Source organism: Choloepus didactylus, chromosome 3 (assembly GCF_015220235.1).
Source record: "Choloepus didactylus isolate mChoDid1 chromosome 3, mChoDid1.pri, whole genome shotgun sequence".
NCBI lineage: Eukaryota > Metazoa > Chordata > Mammalia > Pilosa > Megalonychidae > Choloepus > Choloepus didactylus.
The window spans coordinates 42136328-42160306 of NC_051309.1; the positions used below are offsets into that span (position 1 = coordinate 42136328).

The 23979-nt window shown below is 37.5% G+C and overlaps 1 protein-coding gene across 4 annotated transcripts in view; it reads left to right on the forward strand.

Annotated features, from left to right (window-relative positions):
- Window positions 1-23979, forward strand: part of WDR19 (WD repeat domain 19) — a 180395-nt gene that overhangs the window by 108120 nt on the left and 48296 nt on the right. For 3 of the 4 annotated variants that reach the window (XM_037829604.1, XM_037829602.1, XM_037829601.1), the window contains exons 22-29: window positions 1366-1506; window positions 1610-1692; window positions 2162-2245; window positions 3475-3621; window positions 3964-4088; window positions 13565-13677; window positions 15130-15198; window positions 21643-21720. In XM_037829604.1, the coding sequence (XP_037685532.1) occupies window positions 1366-1506; window positions 1610-1692; window positions 2162-2245; window positions 3475-3621; window positions 3964-4088; window positions 13565-13677; window positions 15130-15198; window positions 21643-21720 (840 nt within the window). The remainder of the gene's footprint in view (window positions 1-1365; window positions 1507-1609; window positions 1693-2161; window positions 2246-3474; window positions 3622-3963; window positions 4089-13564; window positions 13678-15129; window positions 15199-21642; window positions 21721-23979) is intronic. The other variant, XM_037829603.1, reaches the window with a different exon arrangement.

Genomic DNA, 23979 nt, shown 5'->3' on the forward strand with positions numbered 1-23979 from the left:
TCCAGAATCTCTTCTCTAAACATACAAATATGTATGTAATACGGATTTTTACTCAAACTGAAATCATTTCTTTCCATTCATTCTGCAACGATGAATTGAGTATCCAGACTGTACAAAGCAGATCTTTGCTTTCTTCATGGTCTTTCCAAGTGAATCCATATAAATGTTTTAATCTTTTAAAATCTTCTAGTATTCCATTGTTGAATATACCATAATTATTTCAAACACTTTCTTATTCAAATATAGTTGCTTTGTGGTTTTCTATTATTAACAACACTTAGGTACCTAAGATAATATTTCTGAAGGATTTATTCTTACAGGTGGGATTTCTAGGTCATAAAATGTATGTTTTTGATTTTTGATATTGCTAAGTTGCTCTCCAAAAGAAGTTGTAGTAATTCGTGCACCTATCGGGAGCCTAGGAGAGTATCCATTTCATTTTCCTTTCTCAACAATGCCGGGTGTTATCAATTTTATCTTTACCAGTTTGATAAGGAAAAAGACATTTCATTATATTTTATGTTTTTAATTATTAATGAAGTTGAGCATGTTTTTATTTATTTATTGGCAAATTGTTTATTTTTGAATGAATTGCTTGAGCAAATCTTTTGCTCGTTTCTCACATTTTTGACATTTTCTTTGGCTGCATCTATTTTAGTTTATCTTTGTTTTCAAATACAGTAATCACATGTGACTAAATTATTTAAAATTAATAGTATTTAAAATTCTATTCCTCTGTCAAAATAGCCATATTTCATTTGTTCAGCATTCACATGGGGATATTAGCATATTGGATGGGATAGATACAGAACATTTTCATATCACAGAAAGTTCTAGTGTATATACTTCTTTAGATAAAATGTAGTCTGTCATTACATTTCAAATTAGTTATATGAAAAGTTCTTTAGTTATCAATGTTATCTTTAATGAACTAAACAATTCTAAATAAGTGGGTTATTTCAATGTTTAATTATGCCTAGTAGAAAAAGTTTCAATTTTATAAATGTTTTTTTCCTTAATCTTTTTCGTAGCATTTATGGTATATAGTCCAGTAGATTACTTCTTACATTAAATTTTATACCAAGAGACATACAAAGACATACGAGATATTTTGTTAAGAGAGGGTAAAGTTTTGGCCTTAAGCATGAAAGATCTAGACTTCTGAAGGAAAAAAAACCAACTCTTTAACAGTTGGCTTGAAAAAAACACTCAGTGTTATTTCAAAATCTTGAGACTTGTCTGAAAAGATTAGTGAAAGTAAACCATAATTTTTGGGCTCATTTTATATTTGAATTAATTGTCCTTGCTGAAATGCATCATTTGAAGTTAAAGTCCGATTTGTTAGAGTATGCCTTACAATAACAGGAGCATAATGAAGTGTGTCTGGCTGGAGTGGCCCAGATGTCCATTAGAATGGGAGACATTCGCCGAGGGGTTAACCAAGCCCTCAAGCATCCCAGCAGGGTCCTTAAAAGAGACTGTGGAGCCATATTAGAGAATATGAAGGTATTTTTTTTCTCTGCATGAATATTCATAAGGTCTTATACATAATTTTTCATTTTTTAATTTAAAAAAAACTTTGTTTTTTAATAATCATGTATTATCTCAGCAATTTTCAGAAGCAGCTCAACTGTATGAGAAAGGCCTCTACTATGACAAAGCAGCATCTGTTTACATCCGCTGTAAGAATTGGTAAGAATGTGCTTAAATTTATTTGTGAGCAGCTTTGGAAATGGGTGTGTCTCTGTGGTCTCCATACTTGTCACCTTGTTGTTTGCACCTCCTATCCTCTGTTCTATTTCCCTTATCTGGGTCTCCCCTCCATTCCTTTTTTCCCTCTTAGATGAATTCTTTCGTAGTTTTTTCCCCACAGGACAGCATGTTCCACTGGTCTGATATGACAAACCCCCCATCAGCTAGATTACTAGGGGGAAAAGGCCTTATTTTCTTCAAAGAGTTAATGAACTTACCTTCCTGTTTCCACCTTTGGGGTTGTGGCTCAGGAAAAAAAGCAGTTAAATCTGCTTTTACCTGTTGGAGCCAAGATTTTCAAAAGGTTGTGGTAATTTCTTTTAATCCTAAAAATTAACACTTGGTTGTAGAAAGCTGCCTCTGGAGTGAATGTAGTATTGATGATAATCTCTTGAACCTACCTTTCTAGGGCAAAAGTGGGTGAGCTTCTGCCTCATGTTTCTTCTCCTAAGATTCACTTGCAGTATGCCAAAGCTAAAGAAGCAGATGGAAGGTCTGTACAATTTCTCACGTTTATAAAAATTTTTAAATAAAGTTCTGAAAATTAACCACTGATATTTGCAACCTTCTAAAAAAGGCAAAGCAGAGAAAGACAGAAAACATCTTTTTATACACCTCTCCAGCCTTGGGTGCCAGGCTTAAAATTATCCTACACTTCACATACCTCAGTCCTTCCATTAAATAAATAAGGACCACTATCTCTTTTCATTTGAAAGTTGAATGCTAGAAGTTGAAATTCTGATATAACATGGCATGAAAATGAAGTTAAGTGATAGTAACTTTATTAAAGTTACACTTAGGGATGTAGATGGAAAGCAAAATAAAGAAACATGGATTCCTTCTATATAGCTGTACTGTTTAATCAGCAAAACAGTTTAAAATATAGCAGTATATAGTCAATCTTAAATATACAAAGATCTCCTACAACTTAATACAAAAAACTCACAGACCCTAATAGGAAAATGGACTGAGGACAAGAAGAAAAGTCCCAGAAGAGGAAATACAGTTATGAAATAAATATGAAAAAAGTTCTACCTCACTATAGTAATTAAATTGAACCAACACTATATCATTTTAATCTACCATATTGGGAAAGATTTATTTTAAACTAATAATCATACTGTCAAAATACACTTGTTATATACTGCTGACAGGACTGTAAATTTCTATAGTCATTGGAAGATAGTTTGGCAATACATAATAAGAGATACTAAGGTCAATACCCTCTGCTTTAGAAAAGTTACCTGAGGAAATAATCAGAGATGTGCACTGAATGTCTTCTTGAAAGGGAGAGCTGGAGAAATAGTGGGACTGCCAGGAAGTCTTGAGCACCCTCTGTAGGTTAGCACACCACTTGCACTCTATATCTTATTTATTGTGAAAAATTCTTTATTTTCTGTGTTTTCTGTAATAAGTCCATACTGCTTTCAGAATCTTCCCACTCAACAAGAAAAAAAAAGTTGAAATGTAAAAAGTTATATAAATATACTTCAGATGAGAAATCACAGTTTAATATTGGTATTTTACTGTTGGTTTCTCAAACCCGTAACAAGAACATATTTTAGTGGAATGATTCCTGGCATTTTTTTCTTATGTGAAGGAAAAATAAGCAAACACAGTCAATAAAATGGAAAAGTATCCCAAACAGTTATTGACCTCCTCCCCCTCCCCCCAAATATGACAGTGTTAAGAAAGTTTGTCTGAACTAAGTATTTCTTGCAGATACAAAGAAGCTGTGGTGGCTTATGAGAATGCAAAACAATGGAACAGTGTAATCCGTATCTATCTGGACCACCTCAACAATCCCGAAAAAGCTGTCAATATTGTCAGAGAGACCCAATCTTTGGATGGGGCCAAAATGGTAGCCAGGTAACATAATGAGTTAATATTTTAGGATTTGCAAAACTATGCCTTAAAAGAGATAAAATTTTCATTTTATTAAATGAAATAAATTCATCAAAGAAATAAATTCAAAGAAATGTATGTTCTTTTTTATATTTTTTATTAGGTCTAGGTGTTTAAATTCAGAGGCTGTTTGTTGTGGACAGAAGTATGAGATTATGTTTTCCAAATATAAGCATATTGTATAGAACTGCAGTTTACCCAATAAACTTTTAATTTTAAATAGTTTCTCATGGTTAAAAAATTTGATTTTGTAAATCAAAAATTTATTTTAAATAAGATTCAGGCTAATTGGAGTACTTGTTTTAGGTTTTTCCTACAGTTAGGTGACTATGGTTCTGCTATCCAGTTTCTTGTCATGTCCAAATGTAATAATGAAGCTTTCACCCTGGCTCAGCAGCACAACAAAATGGAAATCTATGCAGACATTATTGGTAAATATCATTGTTTTTCCTAATTTCTCTTAAAGATTTTTGTCATAAAAACACTTTGATACTTATGATCTAATTGTCAGTTGGTATACGTAACAGTGCACCCACACAAACACACACCCCATTTATATGTAGACACATATGTATTTATGTCATTTTCTAGACTCGTGATCTCCACTAGCACCTTTAAGATGAGATGGTATCATAGTAATGAAGGACATTTTCTGTTTTCAAAAATTGACACTTTCTGGGTGAATGCCAAGAGAGGCCAGATTTTTCAAATCCTGTTCTTCCTCAATCCATTGATAAAGCAGGGTTTCGAAATAAAGGTGATAGGAAATGCACGTTGATTTTTAAAATGTAAATGTTTTCATAAATATAAAAAAAAAAATTGAGTTAAAAACTAATAATAGAGTATTATTTTGATGAAGAGTGATATGCACAAATTGTGGTTTTTAAAAATCTTAAAAGTCCAAAAGAGAATTTTATATTCTAGGAATGCCTGCTTATAGGTTTTTATCCCATACTTGTTATTATTCTTAGAAACTACCAAAATAATTTTCAGATTCTTATTTTTGCAGGCCATACATAACATTATCTGTGTTGTTGTCGTTTTACTTTGTTTCATTTTGTTTTTTAAAATTAACAGAATGACTGTAAGAGTTGATGGTAGGATTCATGAGAAAATTTCTTCAAGGGAAGAAATGGGGAAAAGGCTCTCATAAATTCTTGGAAATCATTAAGATAATAGGAGGAAAAAAGAGCTAAAGAAAAAGAGAAGTACAGATAAAAATAACATTAGAATTGTTAGTATTTAACTTGACAGATGACGTTTCTCTCCTGACGTTGCAAAGCATAATTTCACTAAGGCATTTAAGTGTTCTTAAGTTCATAAGGATAGGATTTATATTTCTCTTTTTTTAAATATAAGAAATAAATGCATACACAATTTTTTCCACTTTGCTTTGCTGTCTTCTCTTATGAACTCTAAAGCTGCTGTGGGCTGGAGATACAGAGCTATTGGTACAAAGCTTCAGGATCTTGCTAGGCCTCCAACTCCCATGGGTAGATACAAACAATGAATTGGAACTCTGGCAGCTTTTGGGTCCTTCTTCCTCTATGCTTAATATACTAAATGCCAAACCTAAAACTTAAAGAAAAACAGAAATATCTATAAATAGTATCTGTTGGCCACTTGAATGTTACCTTCCTTACTTGTCTGACAAATACACAGACAAGTGTATTTGTTTAAACCAGGCATTGCTGAGGGAAGGAAGACGGATTATTATTTTTTTTTATCTTCATTTTATTGAGATATATTCACATACCATGCAGTCATACAAAACAAATCGTACTTTTGATTGTTTACAGTACCATTACATAGTTGTACATTCATCACCTAAATCAATCCCTGACACCTTCATTAGCACACACACAAAAATAACAAGAATAATAATTAGAGTGAAAAAGAACAATTGAAGTAAAAAAGAACACTGGGTACCTTTGTCTGTTTGTTTCCTTCCCCTATTTTTCTACTCATCCATCCATAAACTAGACAAACTGGAGTGTGGTCCTTATGGCTTTCCCAATCCCATTGTCACCCCTCATAAGCTACATTTTTATACAACTGTCTTTGAGATTCATGGGTTCTGGGTTGTAGTTTGATAGTTTCAGGTATCCACCACCAGCCACCCCAATTCTTTGGAACCTAAAAAGGATTGTCTAAAGTGTGCGTAAGAGTGCCCACCAGAGTGACCTCTCGGCTCCTTTTGAAATCTCTCTGCCACTGAAGCTTATTTCATTTCCTTTCACATCCCCCTTTTGGTCAAGAAGATGTTCTCCGTCCCACGATGCCGGGTCTACATTCCTCCCCGGGAGTCATATTCTACGTTGCCAGGGAGATTCACTCCCCTGGGTGTCTGATCCCACGTAGGGGGGAGGGCAGTGATTTCACCTTTCAAGTTGGCTTAGCCAGAGAGAGAGGGCCACATCTGAGCAACAAAGAGGCATTCGGGAGGAGGCTCTTAGGCACAACCATAGGGAGGCCTAGCCTCTCCTTTGCAGCAACCATCTTCCCAAGGGTAAAACTTATGGTAGAGGGCTCAACCCATCAAACCACCAGTCTCCTATGTCTATGGTCATGTTAGCAACCATCGAGGTGGGGTAGGCCAATACCCCTGCATTCTCCACAGGCTCCTCAAGGGGGCACTACATCTTTTTTTTTTTCCTTGTTTTTCTTTTTTTTTTTTTAAAAACTTTCCCTTCTTTTTTAAATCAACTGTATGAAAAAAAAGTTAAAAAGAAAACAAACATACAATAAAAGAACATTTCAAAGAGACCATAACAAGGGAGTAAGAAAAAGACAACTAACCTAAGATAACTGCTTAACTTCCAACATGTTCCTACTTTACCTGAAGAAAGTTACCTAATACAACAACATTTCTGTGAACTTGTTCCTACTATATCCATCAGAAATTAACAGACCATAGTCATTCCTGGGCATCCCCAGAACGTTAAATAGCTTATCTGTTCTTCTTGGATTATTGTTCCCCCTTCTTTAATTGCTCTCTACTGCTAGTTCCCCTACATTCTACATTATAAACCATTTGTTTTACATTTTTCAAAGTTCACATTAGTGGTAGCATATAATATTTCTCTTTTTGTGCCTGGCTTATTTCGCTCAGCATTATGTCTTCAAGGTTCATCCATGTTGTCATATGTTTCACCAGATCGTTCCTTCTTACTGCCGTGTAGTATTCCATCATGTGTATATACCACATTTTATTTATCCACTCATCTGTTGAAGGACATTTGGGTTCTTTCCATCTCTTGGCAATTGTGAATAATGCTGCTATGAACATTGGCGTGCAGATATCTGTTCGTGTCACTGCTTTCCGATCTTCCGGGTATATACCGAGAAGTGCAATCGCTGGATCGAATGGTAACTCTATATCTAGTTTTCTAAGGAACTGCCAGACTGACTTCCAGAGTGGCTAAACCATTATACAGTCCCACCAACAATGAATAAGAGTTCCAATTTCTCCACATCCCCTCCAGCATTTGTAGTTTCCTGTTTGTTTAATGGCAGCCATTCTAACCGGTGTTAGATGGTATCTCATTGTGGTCTTAATTTGCATCTCTCTAATAGCTAGTGAAGCTGAACATTTTTTCATGTGTTTCTTGGCCATTTGTATTTCCTCTTCAGAGAACTGTCTTTTCATATCTTTTGCCCATTTTATAATTGGGCCGACTGTACTATTGTCATTGAGTTGTAGGATTTCTTTATATATGCAAGATATCAGTCTTTTGTCAGATACATGGCTTCCAAAAATTTTTTCCCATTGAGTTGGCTGCCTCTTTACCTTTTTGAGAAATTCCTTTGAGGTGCAGAAACTTCTAAGCTTGAGGAGTTCCCATTTATCTATTTTCTCTTTTGTTACTTGTGCTTTGGGTGTAAAGTCTAGGAAGTGGCCGCCTAATACAAGGTCTTGAAGATGTTTTCCTACATTATCTTCTAGGAGTTTTATGGTACTTTCTTTTATATTGAGATCTTTCGTCCATTTTGAGTTAATTTTTGTGTAGGGGGTGAGGTAGGGGTCCTCTTTCATTCTTTTGGATATGGATATCCAACTCTCCCAGCCCCATTTGTTGAAAAGACCGTTATGGCTCAGTTCAGTGACTTTGGGGGCCTTATCAAAGATCAGTCGGCCATAGATCTGAGGGTCTATCTCTGAATTCTCAATTCGATTCCATTGATCTATATGTCTATCTTTGTGCCAGTACCATGCTGTTTTGGCAACTGTGGCTTTATAATAAGCTTCAAAGTCAGGGAGTGTAAGTCCTCCCACTTCGTTTTTCTTTTTTAGGGTGTCTTTAGCAATTCGAGGCATCTTCCCTTTCCAAATAAATTTGATAACTAGCTTTCCAAGTCTGCAAAGTAGGTTGTTGGAATTTTGATTGGGATTGCATTGAATCTGTAGATGAGTTTGGGTAGAATTGACATCTTAATGACATTTAGCCTTCCTATCCATGAACATGGAATATTTTTCCATCTTTTAAGGTCCCCTTCTATTTCTTTTAGTAGAGTTATGTAGTTTTCTTTGTATAGGTCTTTTACATCTTTGGTTAAGTTTATTCCTAGGTACTTCATTTTTTTAGTTGCTATTGAAAATGGTATCTTTTTCTTGAGTGTCTCTTCAGTTTGTTCATTTCTAGCATATAGAAACATTACTGACTTATGTGCATTAATCTTGTATCCCGCTACTTTGCTAAATTTGTTTATTAGCTCTAGTAGCTGTATCGTCGATTTCTCAGGGTTTTCTAGATATAAGATCATATCATCTGCAAACAATGACAGTTTTACTACTTCTTTTCCAGTTTGGATGCCTTTTATTTCTTTGTCTTGCCGGATTGCCCTGGCTAGCCCTTCCAGAACAATGTTGAATAACAGTGGTGACAGCGGGCATCCTTGTCTTGTTCCTGATCTTAGAGGGAAGGCTTTCAGTCTCTCACCATTGAGTACTATGCTGCCTGTGGGTTTTTCATATATGCTTTTTATCATGTTGAGGAAGTTTCCTTCAATTCCTACCTTTTGAAGTGTTTTTATCAAAAACAGATGTTGGATTTTGTCAAATGCTTTTTCAGCATCTATTGAGATGATCAATTGATTTTTCCCTTTCGAGTTTTTAATGTGTTGTAATACATTGATTGATTTTCTTATGTTGAACCATCCTTGCATGCCTGGCATGAACCCCACTTGGTCATGGTGTATGATTTTTTTAATGTGTCTTTGGATTCGATTTGCAAGTATTTTGTTGAGGATTTTTGCATCTGTATTCATTAGGGAGATTGGCCGGTAGTTTTCCTTTTTTGTAGCATCTTTGCCTGGTTTTGGTATTAGATTGATGTTAGCTTCATAAAATGAGTTAGGTAGTGTTCCATTTTCTTCAATGTTTTGAAAGAGTTTGAGTAAGATTGGTGTCAGTTCTTTCTGGAAAGTTTGGTAGAATTCCCCTGTGAAGCCATCTGGCCCTGGGCATTTATTTGTGGGAAGATTTTTGATGACTGATTGGATCTCTTTGCTTGTGATGGGTTGGTTGAGGTCTTCTATTTCTTCTCTGGTCAGTCTAGGTTGTTCATATGTTTCCAGGAAATTGTCCATTTCTTCTACATTATTCAGTTTGTTGCCATACAGTTGTTCATAATATCCTCTTATAATTTTTTTAATTTCTTCAGGATCTGCAGTTATGTCACCTTTTTCATTCATTATTTTGTTTATATGGGTCTTCTCTCTTTTTGATTTTGTCAGTCTAGCTAGGGGCTTGTCAATCTTGTTGATCTTCTCAAAGAACCAACTTTTGGTGATAGTTATCCTCTCTATTGTTTTTTTGTTCTCTATGTCATTTATTTCTGCTTTAATCCTTGTTATTTCTTTTCTTCTACTTGGTTTAGGATTGGTTTGCTGTTCATTTTCTAGCTTCTTCAGTTGATCCATTAGTTCTTTGATTTTGGCTCTTTCTTCCTTTTTAATATATGCGTTTAGTGCTATAAATTTCCCCCTTAGCACTGCTTTTGCTGCATCCCATAGGTTTTGGTAAGTTGTGTTCTCATTTTCATTTGTCTCTACATATTTAGCAATTTCTCTTGCTATTTCTTCTTTAACCCACTGATTGTTTAGGAGTGTGTTGTTTAACCTCCAGGTATTTGTGAATTTTCTAAGTCTCTGATGGTTATTGACTTCTAATTGTATTCCATTGTGGTCAGAGAATGTGCTTTGAATAATTTCAATCTTTTTAAATTTATTGAGGCTTGTTTTATGTCCCAGCATATGATCTATTCTGGAGAAAGTTCCGTGAGCACTAGAAAAGTATGTGTATCCTGGTGATTTGGGATGTAATGTCCTGTAGATGTCTGTTAAATCTAATTCATTTATCAGATTGTTTAGGTTTTCAATTTCCTTATTGGTCTTCTGTCTGGTTGATCTATCTATAGGAGAGAGTGATGTGTTGAAGTCTCCCACAATTATTGTGGAAACATCAATTGCTTCATTTAGTTTTGCCAGTGTTTCTCTCATGTATTTTGTGGCACCTTGATTGGGTGCATAAACATTTATGACTTATTTCTTCTTGTTGAATTGGCCCTTTTATTAGTATGTAGTGGCCTTCTTTGTCTCTCAAAACATCCCTGCATTTGAAGTCTATTTTATCTGAGATTAATATTGCTACACCTGCTTTCTTTTGGCTGTAGCTTGCATGAAATATTTTTTTCCATCCTTTCACTTTCAGTTTCTTTGTGTCCCTGTGTCTAAGATGAGTCTCTTGTATGCAACATATTGATGGTTCATTTTTTTTGATCCATTCTGCGAATCTATATCTTTTAATTGGGGAGTTTAATCCATTTACATTCAATGTTATAACCGTGAAGGCATTTCTTGAATCAGCCATCTTATTCTTTGGTTTATGTTTGTCATATTTTTCCCCTCTGTCTATTAATATCCTTTATTGTACCCATACCGAATCTCTTTAGTACTGAACCTTTCTCCAAGTCTCTCTGTCCTTTCTTTGTTTCTCTGTCTGTAGGGCTCTCTTTAGTATCTCCAGTAGGGCAGGTCTCTTGTTAGCAAAGTCTCTCAGCATTTGTTTGTCTGTGAAAAATTTAAGCTCTCCCTCAAATTTGAAGGAGAGCTTTGCTGGATAAAGTATTCTTGGCTGGAAATTTTTCTCAGTCAGAATTTTAAATATATCGTGCCACTGCTTTCTCACCTCCGTGGTGGCTGCTGAGTAGTCACTACTTAGTCTTATGCTGTTTCTTTTGTATGTGGTGAATTGCTTTTCTCTTGCTGCTTTCAGAACTTGCTCCTTCTCTTCTGTGTTTGACAGTGTGATCAGTATATGTCTCGGAGTGGGTTTATTTGGATTTATTCTTTTTGGAGTTCGCTGAGCATTTATGATTTGTGTATTTATGTTGTTTAGAAGATTTGGGAAGTTTTCCCCAACAATTTCTTTGAATACTCTTCCTAGACCTTTACCCTTTTCTTCCCCTTCTGGGACACCAATGAGTCTTATATTTGGACGTTTCATATTATCTATCATATCCCTGAGGTCCATTTCGATTTTTTCAATTTTTTTCCCCATTCTTTCTTTTATGCTTTCATTTTCCATTCTGTCATCTTCCAGGTCACTGATTCGTTGTTCAACTTCCTCTAGTCTTATACTATGAGTGTCCAGAGTCTTTTTAATTTGGTCAGCAGTTTCTTTAATTTCCATAAGATCATCCATTTTTTTTATTTAGTCTTGCAATGTCTTCTTTATGCTCTTCTAGAGTCTTCTTGATTTCCTTTATATCCCGTACTATGGTCTCATTGTTCATCTTTAGTTCTTTGAGTAGCTGCTCTAGGTGCTGTGTCTCTTCTGGTCTTTGATTTGGGTGCTTGGGCTTGGGTTATCCATATCATCTGGTTTTTTCATATGCTTTATAATTTTCTGTTGTTTTTGGCCTCGTGGCATTTGCTGAACTTGATAGGGTTCTTTTAGGATTTGTAGACCTATTGAAGTCCTTATCTCTAATTTATCAGATCTACAGCTTCGTGGAGTACACTTTCTCTTACTAACCAGCAGGTGGCATCCACGAGCCACCTGTTCTCCACAAGCCAGTTCTCCCCTGCTTAGCCTTTTTGGTGAGTGGGGGAGTGAGTCTTGTGGGGTCCAATTGGTGTACCAAGCTTGCGTGTGTAGTTGGTGTTGCTTGCCCTGTATATGGGGCGTGTTTCTGGGCAGTCAGGGAGGGGGGTGGCCCTAACAATCAAATCTCCCTGGTGATCCTAGAGTTTTAAAGCTGCTGCAATAGTCTAATCCTTCAGTTCCATCCTGCCACAGTTTGTCTCTGCCACTGACCCACAAGTCCTTGGTATTGGCGTATGGCTCCTGAGACTTGCAAGTGGGCCCCTCTTCCAAGCTGTGCACCCCGGGTCCTCTGTTGAGGGATGACTGTGCTATGTCACAGGTGAGTGCCGTCCCCCCAGGGCAGTTCTGGGCTGCTGGGCTGTGTAGGGACGCTCCCAGTCTGCTCAAATGATGGCTGAATGGGGCTTTGTTAATTCACACTGCTCCACCTTCCCAACTCTGGGACAATCAGCTGAGGTTGCAGGGAAGGCTAATGTCCACGCCCAGTTTTGCGGTGTGTGCCTGTTATTTGAAGCACTTCCGTCACACTGGGTTGTCTGGGGCAGCTCTGGGCTATGGGGCTGGCGATGGGCAGGAGTGTTTCCTGTCCACCAGGATGATGGCTGTGAGCGGACACCCCCATTTTCTTGGGAAATTGTGGTGTTTAGTGAATTTTCTCAGCCACTGGATTATTGCCTTTTGTCTCAGAACTCTCTTAGTTCTGCTCTTAACTTGACCTGCCCAAATTGCAAGTCTTTGAAGCTTTCTGTATTGGGCTTCTTAGAGTAATTGTTTTAGAAAAAGAAAAAAGGATTAAAAAAAAAAAAAAAAGGGCCCTCCTCAGAGATCTAATGGGTTATTGAAATGCTAAGAGACAAAGCAACCAGGGCCATTAAGGAAAGGTCCACAGGGCAGAGAGTTCAGCTTTTCTTCGGGATTTGCATATGCGCCTCAGGACCTGAGCTCTGTCCTTCCCCTTTCTATGTTCACCAGAACTCCAAAAATCCTCCGCTTTTATTTTGGAGTTTTTCGTGTTGTTTTTTTTCTATGCCTGTCTCCTCTCTGCTGGGCTGGCTGCTCTCAGATTCTCTGGTGTCTGGTCTCAGTCTATCTATGGTTGGAGTTTGGATCAGTAGAATGATTTTCCGATAAGGGCTGCCACTGCAGTTCTCCCTTCTCCTTCCCGGAGCTGACAGCCCCTCCTCCCACGGGACTGAGCCTGGCAGGGAGGGGCGCGGGTTCCCTGGCCGCAAAAACTTACAGATTTCGCTGATCTCAGCAGTTCCACGTTTTCATGAGTGTTGTATGAAGTATGCCCAAAGTCAGATTGCTCTGTGGTGTCCAGTCCACGCAGTTCCTGGCTTTCTACCTACTTTCCTGGAGGAGTGACTAAAACATACAGCTCACCAGTCCGCCATCTTGCCCCGCCTACGGATTATTTTTTATTATGGTCACCTTTGCTTCTGATTCTTCTGTAACTCTAGGCAAATCATGGTTGAGGTTGTAGTTGCACCTGTTGTTGATTTGGGAAATGAGATGGAGATTCTTAAGGTATAATGAAAGTTGCTGGGGGTAATGGCAAACCATAACCCATATTCTCATAAAAATCTTGTAATTTCCTCCCCTGACTCCTTTTTAGAGTGAAAAGAAGGTGGCACAGAGTTGGTATTTGGGATAATTATGACAATTGTGCTTTGTGAGTGATATTTTAATCACCTATTTTTATATTAACTGTTTTTAGATCTTATTTTTAGGTTAACAATAGAAGTAAACAAGTTTTACTCAAAGATATTTTACTCTGTGAATTTCTGTTTGTAGGTTCTGAAGGCACTACTAATGAAGACTATCAAAGCATTGCCTTATACTTCGAAGGAGAAAAAAAACATTTTCAGGCTGGAAAGTTCTTCTTGCTCTGTGGCCAATATTCACGAGTTAGTATTTGCCAAGAAAACATATACTGGACTGTACAAGAATGGTTATGGGAAATATTTTTAAATACCAGACTTGAAGTCTCAGAGCCAACTTTCACTTCTTCCTCTCCCTCCTATACCCATCCACATTCTTCTTTCATAATATCTCTCACATCTGTCCCTTTTCATTCCACCTGCCACCAAACTAATCTAAGCCCCAATGACTTGGCTTTGGATTGTTGCAGTCATTTCCTATTTTCCCTGTTTTTAGTTTCTCTCCCTGTAACTCATCCTTTATTTGGTTCCCATAACAGTATCTGCTTTCATTGCGAAGAGCCCCTCAGTGCAAGACTAGAGTCACATTGTCCAAACTAGGGATATAGATAAGTGAAGCTATGGGGCAAGGCTGTGTGTTCATTTTGTGACAGGGTGGGGACTACTGGATATCATTCTTGTCTGAAGGGGACAACTGCTGCTCACCCCCCAACAGAATGTTACCATTTGGGAATTTGGGCCTGATATTGCAAGATCGTAGCATTTTTCAAGAGAAACAGAAATCTGGATCTCCCAATTTTAAATTATGGGGCCAGATAGTTTTATAATACCACACTGGTCAAAGAAAATGTGTCTGTGTGTGAATTAAGACCTAAAGCTACCAGTTAGCTGTTTCTGGCTTCTTGGATAAAGCCCAAACTTCTTAACTGGCATCAAGAGAATTTCCACAATTTGACCAATCAGCCTAACTTTCCAATCTGGCATCCAGCTATTTCCACTGAAGAATCCTATACTCCTGTGAGGCCTTCACCCATCCTTGTTCTTCATCTCGATTCCTCTCTGCTTGCTTCACCATCTCCACAGACCTGTTCATGCTTCAAGTCCTTTTTCCTCTGTGACGCTTTATGAATCATCCCCATGCCTCATAATCTTTACATCCTCAGAGCACCTATAAAACCAGCTGGCTGCACTGCCCATGTGTTTTTTCATCTTTAATAACCTTAAATTTCTTCATAGGTGTGGTGGTATAGTGTTTAGGATATAAAATAATTGCTTATATTATGATCACATTACATAGATCTCCCCAGTTATATTATACACAACACAGAAAGAGAGGCCATATCTTACCCTTCCTGGTATCCTCTACAGCATCTAACACAGTTCCATATACGTAATAGCAGGTTGTTGAATAAATGAATGAAAATAATTAAATTTTCCTACTGAAAGAAGACACGTTTTTCATTTACATTTCATCAGAAATCAGAACTACATTGTTCAGAGGGTAAACTGGATCTTCTACTTTTTTTAGAACTCCATCCAGCCTATTATATATGTATTTTAAGACCCAGCACTGTGTAAGTTCCTGGTTGAAATGACAACACATTTAAAAATTAATTACTTTGTGTGTGTGAAAGCTCTGTTTTTCCCAATGTGAAAACAGTCTGAAAAATTTTAATTGTTATACAATTCTTATTTCAGGCTCTTAAACATTTCTTAAAATGCCCAAGCTCAGAAGATAGCGTGGCAATAGAAATGGCAATCGAAACTGTAAGTAAACTCTGTAATGGAACTTTCAGGAATGGCAATTTTTTTAAAAACTTTTTAAAGTAATTTCCTAACATATATAAAAGTAGAGCAAGCAGTATAGCAGACTTCCATATACCCGGCATCTAAATTCAACAATTATCAACACTTGGCCAGCCACCCTCTTTCCTTCCTTCCATGGCTTATTTTAAATCATATAACAGATATCATATCATTATTTATGGATCCAATATCTATCTCTAAAAGATAAAGGCCTTTGTGTTTTTTTCTTAGTTGTAGTATATACAATAAAGTACACAAATCCTAAGTATATACCTCGATTAATTTTTTCATAGATGTACACCTCTGTAACCCTCATCCATATCAAGATACAGAACATTTCCAGCTCCCCAGAAGGCTCCTACAGGCGCCTCCAGTCAGTACCTCCCATCAAGGGTAACCACAATTCTGACTTAGTCTTTATACATTGGTTTTGCCTGTTCATGAGCTTCATATGAATGGAATTACTCATGAACTCTTTTGTGTCTTATTTCTTTAAATCAACATTATGTTTGCAGATGCATCTACATTATTAATGTAGCAGCAATTCATTCTTATTTATTGCTATATAGTATTACGTTGAATGAATACACCACAATTTATTTACCCATTATTCTGTTAATGGACTTTTGGATTTTCTCCATTTTGGACCTATTCTGAATGTAGCTGCCATGAACATTCTATTTCATGTCTTTAGTGGACATAGCATTCAGTTTTATTGGGTATACATTCAGGAGTGGAATTATTAAGTCAAAGGGTATACGTATGTTTAGCAATAGTAAGTGCTATCAAACATTTTTTTCAAGGTATTTGTACCAATTTATACTTCCACAAGCAATGTAAGAGAATTTTAGTCATTTCCTATCATTACCAACGTATCGTGTCTGTTTCATTTTAACTCTGTTTGCATTTTTCTAATAACTAATGATGTTTATTTAGCACCTTTTCATATGCTTATTGTTCATTTGAATATTTTTTATGAAGTACTATTCAAGTCTTTTTTTTCCATTTTTAATTGGATCACCTCATCTATTCTTACTGATTTATAGGATTTCATTATATATTCTGGATATAAATTGTTTTGTCAGATATATGTATTATGAAAATCTCTCAAGCTTTCTTTTAGAAGTTTGATTGTTTTAGCTTTCTGATTTAGGCCTATGCCCATACTGACTTAATTTTTATATATGATATAAGGTAGGGGTCAAGGATTTTTCTTTTCCATATGCATACACAGATCACCCAGTACCATTTGTCTAAAAGGTCATCCTTTCCCCACTGAATAGCTGTGGAGCATTTGTCATAGATGAAATGATGATATATGTATGAGTCTGTTTTGGGATTCTTTGTTGTCTTCCATCGATTTGTCAATCTTGAATTAATACCACACTAAATTAATATAGCTTTACTGTAAATCTTGAAATCAGGTAGTATAAATTCTCCATGTTTGTTCTTATTTCTTCATTATTACCTTGGTTTTTGGGTCTTTTGCTTTTCCAAATAAATTTTAGAATCAGATTGTCAGTTTCTACACACACAAAAAAAACTGCTAGGATTTTAGTTGGGATTTCATTGATTCTATAGATCAATTTAGGAATTGACACCTTAACACTACTGAATTTTCCAAACCATGATTGTGGTTTATCCTTTCATTTATTTGGATCTTCTGTAATGTCTCTGAATAACATCTTGTAATTTTCGTAGATTAAAGTCTAGCACATCTGTGTTAGATTTATTCCTAGGCCTTTGATGGTTTTTGAGGCTAATATAAATGACATAGTTTCAAATTTCATAGTCCACATGTTGTTATAATATAGAAGAACATTTGATTTTTGTAAATTTATCTCATTCCACAATCTTGTAAATTTTATTAATTATTTGTAATACTTTGTAGACATCTATAAATATAGTTTTACTCCTTCCTTTCCAATCATTTTAGCTTTTGTTTCTTTTTCGTAGCTTATTACACTGACTAGGACTTCCAGAACAGTGTTGAATAGGAATGAAGGTAGTGGACTTCCTCATTTTATTCACAAACTTGGAAAGAATACTTTAAATATATTTCACCATTAACTATTTGATATTAGCTGTAGGACATTTTTGGTAAATAACCTTTAACAGATTAAGATATTCCCTTCTATCCCTTATTATGAACAGTTGTTGAATGTTATCAAATGCCTTTTCTGCATCTATTAAGACAGTGGCTCTGAAATTTTTAACATATCATTATCACACCTAAAAAATTAACAGCTTCTTTTTTATTGAGATTTTAATTCACATACCATAAAATGCACAATTGAGTGGTTTTTAGTATATTCATAAAGTTGGGCACCCATTACCACACTTAACTAATTCCAGAAACTGTATCACCCTAAAAAGAAACCTTGTACCCAGTCACTTCCCATTTCCCACTCTCCATGGCCCCTGGCAACTGCTACTCTACTTTCTGTCTCTATGGATTTACCTATTCTGGACATTTCATGTAAAGAGAATCATTCATTGTGGGCTCTGTGTCTGGCTTCTTTTGCTTAGCATAATGTTTGCAAGTTTCATCCATTTTGTATGCTGACAGCTACCACAGTTGGTGAGCGGTGTAGAAATTGTGCAGCCATAAGAGCCTCTCCACCCTACAGGTTCAATATGATCTTCTTTATGTTCAGGTCTGTCCCCTGCTGATCTCATCCTTCCTCTGCTACACAAATGCCTCCCAAATTCCTCCTTACTCCTGAGGTGTAGCAGGTGAGACCACATGTAGCTCTGTTTCTAATGACAGTTTCTTTCACTCTCATGTGGCTTTTATCATTGTAGTTTATTAATATGACAAGGGCAGTGCTGCGCTATTCAGCGTTGACTGCCTTTAGTTGAGCTACAGTCGTGTTCTTGGCTCACCTCTTTTTTATAGACACAAGACTCTTAATAAAAACTTTATTACTAAATAATTTTAATCTTACAGGACAGACGGAAAAAAGTATAAACCTCCATACATACCTGCAACATATCCCCATACCCTAGATCCCCCAATTTTAACATTTTCCCAACTTTGCCATGTCATTCTATTATCTGTCTTTCTGTCTGTTTTCTGAACAAATTTGATAGTAGGTTTAGTATACTCCTTAATACTTCCGTGTACATTTCCTAAGAACAAAGACTGTCACTTATGTAACCACCTTAAGTTCAGTTATCAAGTTCAAGAAATTTAACATTGAAATAAAGATTACAGTCTATATTCTAATTGTTCACATGTCCCAATAATGTCCTTTTAAGCTTTTTCTCCATTATTAGATCCTGTCCAGAATGACACGTTGCATTTAATTGTCATGGTCTCTTTAGTTGCTCTTTCTTTTATTTTTGAAATTGTAGAAACATGTACAACATAAATTTTCCCATTTCAACCACTTGAAAGATACAATTCAATGGGATTGATTATGTTCACAGTGTTGCGGTACCCTCACCAACATCCATTACCAGAACTTTCCCATCATCCCAAACAGAAACCCTACTCCCATTATGCATTAACTCCCTATTCCCCCAAGCTCCCTCCCCTGGTAACCTGCAGTCTACTTTCTGTTTCCATGAGCTTGCATCTTCTCCAATATTTTCTCTGTTTACCATGGAGCTTAAATTTAACATCTTAAATCTATAACAGTCTTGTTTGTTTTGTTACCAACTTAACTTTAATAGCATACATAAACTATGTTTCTATACCCCTTTATGCCCCCATCCTTATGTACTTCTTATTTCAAATTACATATTTATACATTATGAATCCAAAACCATTGGTTTATCATCACATTTATTGCATCTGCCTTTTAGATCCTATAGGAAGTAAAAAGTAGAGTTACAAATAAAAAATACAATATTACTGGTATTTTTATTTACCCATGTCATTATCTTTACCAGAGATCTTTATTTATTCCTGTGGCTTCAGTCAGTTGTCCTTCGGTCTAATGTCCTTCCCTTTCAACTTTCAGAAATCCCTTTAGCTTTTCTTCTAGGGCTGGTATAGTAGTGATGAAATCCCTGAGCTTTTGTTAATCTAGGAATGTCTTATTTCCTCCCTCATTTTTGAAAGACGTTTTGCCAGATATACAATTCTTGGTTGGAAGTTTATTGCTTTCAGCACTTTAAATATGTCTTTCCGCTGTCTTCTTGCCTCCATTGTTTCAGATGAAAAATCAGCACTCCCTTGTATGTGACATGTTGCTTCTCTTTTGGGGCTTTCAGAATTCTCTATTTTGACATTCAACTCTTTGATTATAACATGGTACCATGTGGGTCTATTTGGGTTTAACCTGTTTGGAATTCGTCAAGCATCTTAGATGTGTATATTCATGTATTTCGTTAAATTTGGGAAGTTTTCAGCCATTATTTCTTTGAATATTCTCTCTGCTTCTTTCTCTCTTTCTTCTCCTTCAGGGATTACCACAAGGCATATATTGGTATGCCTAATGTGTCCCACAGATTCTTCAGGCTCTGTTCACCTTTCTTCATTCTATCTTCTTTCTTTTCCTCTGACTAGATGATTTCAGTTGTCTTATCTTCAAGTTCACTGATGCTTTCTTTCAACTCTAATCTGCTGTTGAACCCCTCTAGGGAATTTTTAATTTCTGTTACTGTGGTCTTCAGCTCTGTTTGTTTCCCTTGAATAATTTCCATCTCTCAGTTGATATTCTCTTTGTGTTCATCTACCATTTTCCTGATTTCTTTTAGTTCTTTGCCCATGTTTTCCATTAGCTCTTTGAGCATATTTAGGACCCTGGAATGTCCCGGGTCTGATCCTACTCATTGATAGTTTCTAATGCTTTATATTCTCCTCTGCCTGGGCCATCGCTTCCTGTTTCTTTGTATGTTTTATAATCTTCTGTTGAAACTTGGACATTTTGATATTTTAATGTGTTAGCACTGGAATTTAGACCCTGAGGCTTCTGTTCTTTAACCTTTTATCCAACTGGTGTTATGATAGAGGTTTCCGTGAATGCCAGGAGCAACAAAAAAAAGAAGAAGAAGAAGAAGAAAATAAAATATTTTTCCCAGTGTTCACATATGGACCTGAGCCAAAGCTCTCCTTCAGAGTTTATCCACACGAAGCATAGGGGCCTTGCTGATCCTTTCTGCCCGTGCTTCTTGTCTGGCGGCATACACTTGTAGCCTAGGAATTCCCTGTTTACACAGATACAAATGTCACCTCTTCCCTAGGAAACAGTTCCTCATGGTCACAGGCACTGTACTGTATATCCTACAGCCAGCAAACCCTTGCCACAAGCAGCCATTTGACTTCTGTCTCAGAAGCTCTGTGAACTGCCTTCTATACATAGGGCAAGTTGTGGGAAAGTGAGTCCCTCAGGCCACCGCCAGACAGATTGGGCCAGACAAACATGCTCACAGTGTGTGCACAAAGGTTCCTCTGCTCCCGCCAGAATTGGGACCAGGGATCCACATTGGGGGCACCAGGAGTTCTGTGCCAAGTCAGGGAGGGGTGGGGAAGGGGCCAGCACCAAGACATCCTACCGCTTTTAAAGAGCCTTTTTACCACTTTTAAATAGCCTTTTTCTTGATTCAGCAATGCCATCCTTAACTGTGTTCTGGAGCTTTTAGAAAACTGTGTCTGCCAGTTATTGCTGGTTGTTCAGTGCTTCTGTAAGGGGACAGAGCCCTGAAGCATCTCCACCATCTGTATTGGGGCAGGCCTCCCAAACCTCCTAATTTTATCAGGAATTCCCCAGTGTTTCTCCTGAATTCCTGGCCTCACACATTCTCTTCCTACTAACCAAAACTAATACATTTCCACTCTCCATTTTTTTCCTGATCAGTATCGCCAACACTCCAATGGCTTTCACTCTTGTCTTTATATAGATGCCTTTTAAATCTAGATTTCTAGGCCAGGGTCTTCTCCAGAACCCCAACCTGCATTTCCACCTACCTGCCCTTTTCTGGGCTCCTGTGGCTATAATACTCATTTCTTTCTACTTTAGATTATATGTAGCTGTGTGCATGCGCATCTCCTCAGGGAAGCTACTGGAGATGAGGGCACTGGATAGTTCACTGTTGTGTAAGGCCCAGTTCCTATGCTAAAGATGTTCTTCTAGGTGTCATAATCAGTTACCTTAAGAAAGTTTTTATTGAAGCATCCAAGAAGTATATTGTGTGTGTGTGTTTTAAAAATGGTATTTTGATTTAGAGACAGAAAACTACAGGTTCTAAGGATGGATTTGTATCAGTGGAGACTTTACAAATGAATGAATATAGACCCTGAGCTTATATTATGTTTAGATACTTTATTACAGGTACTGTTACAAATGTCTTTTAATTCCATTTTCTTGGCAGAAGAGTATTGGTCTCTTTTTTTTTTTTTTTCCCTCTCCCTAGGTTTAAGATGCTGAATTAGCTGTTTTCTTTTTTATTAAATAGGTTGGTCAGGCAAAAGATGAACTGCTTACCAGTCAATTGATTGACCACCTTATGGGGGAGAGTGATGGCATGCCTAAGGTACTAAAACTGTCTGCTTCATTTGGCTTTTTAAGTATCTCAGTTATGATTTTACTTTGATCTGGCCTATTTTTATTTATTTATTTATTTTACCTGTAATGGCTTTTGCATGATAGACTTGTAAAATGTTCTCTGAAAGTAGCGTTGTAGCCTCCAAGATCATCTGGTCAAGCCCTGAGTTTTCAAGGACATTATGTACATTCACGATTTAGAATTGGCATTGCTACCTATGAAACAGCCAAGCGCCTTCTAGATAACAGTCTCCACCACCCACAATTTTCCTCAAACGTTAGTTTTATTTATTCTAGGAATTAAGAAAAATTATTATCAAAACTATATAACAGTTAATACGGATCCCTATAAATCAGAGTGTGCTTTGTTCATATTTCAGAAATTATGGGAAGTAACAAAATAATACTCATTAGCAAAAATAAATCAGATTGCTGAAATCATATTACACATAAAAGTAACTCACTATAGAGAGAGGCGGGGCAAGATGGCAGACTGGTGAGCTGCAGGTTTTAGTTACTCCTCCAGGAAAGTGGGTAAAAAGCCAGGAACTGCGTGGACTGGACACCACAGAGCAATCTGTCTTTGGGCATACTTCATACAACACTCATGAAAATGTCGAACTGCTGAGATCAGCGAAATCTGTAAGTTTTTGCGGCCAGGGGACCCGCGCCCCTCCCTGCCAGGCTCGGTCCCGTGGGAGGAGGGGCTGTCAGCTCCGGGAAGGAGAAGGGAGAACTGCAGTGGCTGCTCTTATCGGAAACTCATTCTACTGACCCAGATTCCAACCATAGATAGACTGAGACCAGACACCGGAGAATCTGAGAGCTGCCAGCCCAGCAGAGAGGAGACAGGCATAGAAAAAAAAAAATAAAAATAACACGAAAAACTCCAAAATAAAAGCAGAGGATTTTTGGAGTTCTGGTGAACACAGAAAGGGGAAGAGCGGAGCTCAGGCCTTGAGGCGCATATGCAAATCCCGAAGAAAAGCTTATCTCTCTGCCCTGTGGACCTTTCCTTAATGGCCCTGGTTACTGTGTCTATTAGCATTTCAATAACCCATTAGATCTCTGAGGAGGGCCCTTTTTTTTTTTTTTTTTTTTTTTTTAATCCTTTTTACTTTTTCTAAAACAATTACTCTAAGAAGCCCAATACAGAAAGATTCAAAGAATTGCAATTTGGGCACGTCAAGTCAAGAGCAGAACTAAGAGAGCTCTGAGACAAAAGGCAATAATCCACTGGCTGGGAAAATTCACTAAACACCACAACTTCCCAAGAAAAGGAGGGTGTCCGCTCACAGCCACCATCCTAGTGGACAGGAAACACTCCTGCCCATCGCCAGCCCCATAGCCCAGAGCTGCCCCAGACAACCCAGTGTGACGGAAGTGCTTCAAATAACAGGCACACACCACAATACTGGGCGTGGACATTAGCCTTCCCTGCAACCTCAGCTGATTGTCCCAGAGCTGGGAAGGTGGAGCAGTGTGAATTAACAAAGCCCCATTCAGCCATCATTTGAGCAGACTGGGAGCCTCCCTACACAGCCCAGCAGCCCAGAACTGCCCTGGGGGGACGGCACTCACCTGTGACATAGCACAGTCATCCCTCAACAGAGGACACGGGGTGCACAGCCTGGAAGAGGGGCCCACTTGCAAGTCTCAGGAGCCATACGCCAATACCAAAGACTTGTGGGTCAGTGGCAGAGACAAACTGTGGCAGGACTGAACTGAAGGATTAGACTATTGCAGCAGCGTTAAAACTCTAGGATCATCAGGGAGATTTGATTCTTAGGGCCACCCCCCCTCCCCGACTGCCCAGAAACACGCCCCACATACAGGGCAGGCAACACCAACTACACACGCAAGCTTGGTACACCAATTGGGCCCCACAAGACTCACTCCCCCACTCACCAAAAAGGCTAAGCAGGGGAGAACTGGCTTGTGGAGAACAGGTGGCTCGTGGATGCCACCTGCTGGTTAGTTAGAGAAAGTGTACTCCACGAAGCTGTAGATCTGATAAATTAGAGATAAGGACTTCAATAGGTCTACAAACCCTAAAAGAACCCTATCAAGTTCAGCAAATGCCACAAGGCCAGAAACAACAGAAAATTATAAAGCATATGAAAAAACCAGACGATATGGATAACCCAAGCCCAAGCACCCAAATCAAAAGACCAGAAGAGACACAGCACATAAAGCAGCTACTCAAAGAACTAAAGATGAACAATGAGACCATAGTACGGGATATGAA